The 5,486-nt window shown below is 37.0% G+C and overlaps 1 protein-coding gene across 1 annotated transcript; it reads right to left on the minus strand.

Annotated features, from left to right (window-relative positions):
• Positions 1-18: 18 nt before the first annotated feature.
• On the minus strand, positions 19-4,974 carry LOC116012910. The gene is made up of 3 exons (XM_031252581.1): positions 4,840-4,974; positions 2,955-3,787; positions 19-1,767 (listed from the first exon to the last, which is right to left on the minus strand). The coding sequence occupies exons 2-3, from the start codon at positions 3,640-3,642 to the stop codon at positions 209-211; spliced, it is 2,247 nt and encodes a 748-aa protein (XP_031108441.1). The 5' UTR covers positions 3,643-3,787; positions 4,840-4,974; the 3' UTR covers positions 19-208.
• Positions 4,975-5,486: the final 512 nt, after the last annotated feature.

Genomic DNA, 5,486 nt, shown 5'->3' on the forward strand with positions numbered 1-5,486 from the left:
CCCCCCCCCCGCCTTTTTTTTTTTTCTTTTCCACTACAGCATCAAACCCCATATCACCCATAGGAGTACTAACAACAAAAGAATAATCTTCAAAAATATACTCAATGCCTCATTCCACCCTACTAATTTGGCATGACCAAAATTTTCAGTCCCTTCTCAATTTCAGTATAGCCCACCCTGTCTATTTTCTTGCTGTCATCACTATTTCCTAGCTAGCTTCCCCATGCCCAAGAGCTGCAGCAGTCTCACTTATCCTTGTTTCCTGAGAATTCGGTAGTAGATTTCCTTTACCGTCTCCATTACTCTGCGTTGTCACCTGATTAGCATCAGTTGTTACCTGAAGAAGTTCTAGTGGGGTAGCAGCAGGGTCCAACTCCAAGCAACCCTTCGGAGCATTTTGAGCTTCTTCACCTGTAAGCAAGTAGCTTGGGACCTGATGCGAGAAACGGAACATCTCTTCTTTTGGTATTCGTTTTACCTTTTCTGGGTCCAGATGGGGTTGAAATACTGTTTTAAAACCATCAACCTTCACTAGTGGGGCAACAGAGACACCTTTTTCCTCATTGTAGTCATCGAGTAGTACAACCATGTCGTACTTGTGTATCACTTCATCAGGGGTATGCTCACTCCAATTGGGAGACCAATCTCTGTAAAGGGCCCAAGTTTCCCCTTTTTTAGGAAATATGTGAATAGTTCCACGTGGACCTTTAGACCACCTGACCTTCTGGGAGAAAGAATTAATAGACGTGCTCATTTCATGTCTTCCAACCCGGAATTCCCCACATGTTTTATAGAATCCTGAAGCTACCCATTCCATTGGACCAAATTCACTATTGGTTTTTGAGTTTAGCCAGCTGAGCTTCACCTTAAATGGGTTCCTTGAGATCACTTTATGAATCAAAGCATAGAAACGAGGCATGCCATCATCATCATCATATGCCGCCCAGGCTTCATTGTCTCCAAAACAACTTTCAGTCCTATCCAAGTCAAAATTATGAAAATCAGGATCAGGAACATTCATAGAGTCTGTTACAGGATCAACCTCATTCACATCACCAGCAGAAGCCGCAATATTATTATTTGCATTTGGTACTTCCTTCAAGGAAGATGAATTAGAGTTCCAATTTGTTCCATGTCCAGAAACCTTTGCAGTTCCGGCTTTCCCTTTCTTGTTTACTTTTATCCTTTCTTTCTCTGTTTTTAGAGCCTTTGGCACTGGTTCTAATCTCCACTCATTCAGTTTTCTGACTATGTCCTTTTTAGCCTTCTCCATCAGCATGTTACGGATCTCAACATGTGTCAACTCCCTAGGGATGTTAAGTTTACTATAATTAGCAGAAATACCAAAGGCCCTATCTGTATTCCGTGCTGCATTTGAACCATACCGGGTAATATCCTCATTTAGTCTCCTCTGTTTAAATAGCATCTCATCTTTGGGAATGGATCCAGAAACATGAGCTCTATCCCACCCAGTAGCAGTCTGTGAACTATCACGTTCCCTTTTCATCCTCTCATGTGCCTGTTGGACAACATTTGCTGCTTTTGCTGCAATTGAAGGATCAGTATTACCAATCCCAGATGCTCCAGAAAGTGGATCCCAATTGATGTTTGAGAAATTAGCAGTGTGATGACCTCCTGGTGCATGTCCTGAAAGTTTACTAGATGCAACATTTCTTCCAGAGTGAAACTGGTTGCCATTGGATGCAGGATTGCCTATATTCTGATGCTGTCGAGAGTTTGCATTAGACGGCCTGGGATGATCGAATGGTGGGGGTGTCTCTGTTGCCAAAAATGCCTCTTGACAATTAGGGCAGAGAAGAGTGTGATTAAGATATATCTTCAGATATTCATAATGCATCTTGCAACGGTGGCATATGGTCCAGAAAGTATCATTTCTTTGATGGGATGGAGGATTAACATTAGTAGGGTGTGCACGGGCACTTGCACTCTGGGACTTTGAAGATGAACTTGTCTTGCCACTAAAATTATGAAATCCATTAGCTCGTGACGATGCTGAAGGACCACCAGGATGCGTTGGGCCTTTCTGTTGAAACCCTTTAGAGCTTCTCCTCTGGTTATAAGCTAACCTCTTAGATTTGTCAGATAACAAGCTCCAAGCCTCCGAGAGAAGTTTAAATGCACCATCAGCACCGACAGATTTATTTTTATCCGGGTGAAGTATAAGGGCTAACTTCCGATATTGTTTCCTCACAGTGTCATCATCTGCAGAGGGGTTCACTCCCAGCACTCCATACCAGTCCACTTCGCCACTTATCCTATTTTCAGCAGAGATGTATACATCAAGAATCGTTAACAATTGGTAAAGGCCTTCAAGTGCAGGATATAAAGCCTTTGCTTTCAGGGCAAACTTTTTTGCACCTGCAAAATCCTTCTTCTCTAACTTTCCCTCAGCAATTGTTTTAGCCCTGATAGCCTCATCTCTATTACACTCCATATCTGATAATGATGCTCCTATTGTTCCTATGGCTATTTAGAGTCCCAGTATGCCATTAAAAGCTTCCAGAATGAGGCAAAATTTCAATGCATTTGATTTTTAGCACAAAGATATTTCCAGCCACTCTTGCAGCAAATACATGTCCCTTCATTAAATAAAAGAGTCAGAGAAAAGGATATAAGGCAATAAAAATGCTTCTTAGAGAACTAAAATTTGAAGTAATACAAAACACTCAGTGAGAAACAATGTTTAGGCTAAGCTAAGAACAAACATATTGCAAAATTTTCAAAACTGAAGACATACAATGTCTAATTACCCAGCATTCGAAAAACCAAACACTAGTAATTCAAAAAAAAAAAAAAAAAAAAAAAAAAAAAAAAAAAAAAAAAAAAAAAAAAAAAAAAAAAAAAAAAAAAAAAAAAAAAAAAAAAAAAAAAAAAAAAAAAAAAAAAANGATGCTGTCGAGAGTTTGCATTAGACGGCCTGGGATGATCGAATGGTGGGGGTGTCTCTGTTGCCAAAAATGCCTCTTGACAATTAGGGCAGAGAAGAGTGTGATTAAGATATATCTTCAGATATTCATAATGCATCTTGCAACGGTGGCATATGGTCCAGAAAGTATCATTTCTTTGATGGGATGGAGGATTAACATTAGTAGGGTGTGCACGGGCACTTGCACTCTGGGACTTTGAAGATGAACTTGTCTTGCCACTAAAATTATGAAATCCATTAGCTCGTGACGATGCTGAAGGACCACCAGGATGCGTTGGGCCTTTCTGTTGAAACCCTTTAGAGCTTCTCCTCTGGTTATAAGCTAACCTCTTAGATTTGTCAGATAACAAGCTCCAAGCCTCCGAGAGAAGTTTAAATGCACCATCAGCACCGACAGATTTATTTTTATCCGGGTGAAGTATAAGGGCTAACTTCCGATATTGTTTCCTCACAGTGTCATCATCTGCAGAGGGGTTCACTCCCAGCACTCCATACCAGTCCACTTCGCCACTTATCCTATTTTCAGCAGAGATGTATACATCAAGAATCGTTAACAATTGGTAAAGGCCTTCAAGTGCAGGATATAAAGCCTTTGCTTTCAGGGCAAACTTTTTTGCACCTGCAAAATCCTTCTTCTCTAACTTTCCCTCAGCAATTGTTTTAGCCCTGATAGCCTCATCTCTATTACACTCCATATCTGATAATGATGCTCCTATTGTTCCTATGGCTATTTAGAGTCCCAGTATGCCATTAAAAGCTTCCAGAATGAGGCAAAATTTCAATGCATTTGATTTTTAGCACAAAGATATTTCCAGCCACTCTTGCAGCAAATACATGTCCCTTCATTAAATAAAAGAGTCAGAGAAAAGGATATAAGGCAATAAAAATGCTTCTTAGAGAACTAAAATTTGAAGTAATACAAAACACTCAGTGAGAAACAATGTTTAGGCTAAGCTAAGAACAAACATATTGCAAAATTTTCAAAACTGAAGACATACAATGTCTAATTACCCAGCATTCGAAAAACCAAACACTAGTAATTCAAAAAAAAAAAAAAAAAAAAAAAAAGAAAGGTACATGATTGGGTTCCAAATAATCCGGGTCAAGCTGCTGTTGGACCTCATTCTTGGGGAAACCAACAGGCCAGTTACAAGGTTCAAACCAACACTTTTCTTCTTTTTTTTTTTTTCTAATTAAGCTGATAATGCTTCCATATGGCAATGTGAGACATGGGCACTTTTTGTTTCATCCTATCAAGCTTTTACAATACAAATTTTGCTATCAGTACAGCTCAGCCAAAATTATTATTTAAAAAAAAAACAAAAACAAAAACAAAAACATGAAATCAATTTCATACTCTAAAGACCCAATTATCCACATGTATATCCCAGTGAGACAAGACTCATATCAATCACAGACCCATTCTCCATGTCAAATCAAATCTTCTACAATTCACAAGCAAGAAAATCAAACAAGGAGAAAGAATAAAACAGGTGGCCTGTTAGAACAGCTTACCCTAACAAGCCATCCACAATGAAACTTTCAAACTTCCAATGTTCAGTGCCCTATACTGAATTTAGCAACTTAATAACGATATAAATCCATAATTACGTAAAAAAAAAAAAAGAAGCTCAAATTATGAATCCAACAAGCAAAAAACAATTCATTAAAAAAAAATCATAGTCCGCGAAAAGCTTCAGATTCGAAACGAAACTCAAACAAAAAACCGTCTAACGGATCTGAACCAATTTTTATTTCTAAACAACAAACGACGGTAGAAACTCAATCATTTGAAATCAAACATTTGAGCAAACTAGCAATGAAACCCTAGAATTCAGTGTGAAAGAGAACTATTAAATTCAAGAAAAAAAAAAGGAATGGAAATTACTCACCCAAAATATTTTAAGTTTTTGAATCAGAATGCCCGTGATGCTGCTGTTTATTTTTCCCACCAAATTGATAGAAAAGAAAAGTTTTTGGTCAAAACCCCTCAGTGGCAAAGAAGAACTCGAAGATGCCCACAAAATCCCTAAATTGATAAAATTTGTGTAGACGACCTTCATAATTTATATTTTCTTTAGCCAAACTTCATTTTGCTAACTCTAGTTAGATTGCCTTAGTTAGTTAACTCTAGTTAGATTGCTTAAGTTTGGTTTAACTAACCATGGTTTCCTTTTCTTTGGATTTTTTAAATAATTTTACATTTTAATTTTATTTTTCGTTTAAACAATTTAACGAATGTCGCTCTTCTCAAGAAATGAATTAATAACAAAGTTTTTTAAATTACATTTACTACTTTTATGATTCGTGAACTTTTACAATTTTTTTAACCATGTCTTATTAGAAACGAAATAATTTTTTTAAAATGTATTTACCTCTTTTTTTTTAGCGAAGTAATAGGTATTATTTGTGAAAAGTATAGTAATGTAAAAATTTATATTGTATGTGTTTATAGCATATTCATTGAATGTATTATAATATTTATTAATTAACTGAGATTATAATTGTAATGTATCATATATTCGTCGTTTAAAAAAAG

The sequence above is a fragment of the Ipomoea triloba genome, chromosome 3 (genome assembly GCF_003576645.1).
Source record: "Ipomoea triloba cultivar NCNSP0323 chromosome 3, ASM357664v1".
Classification (NCBI taxonomy): Eukaryota; Viridiplantae; Streptophyta; class Magnoliopsida; order Solanales; family Convolvulaceae; genus Ipomoea; species Ipomoea triloba.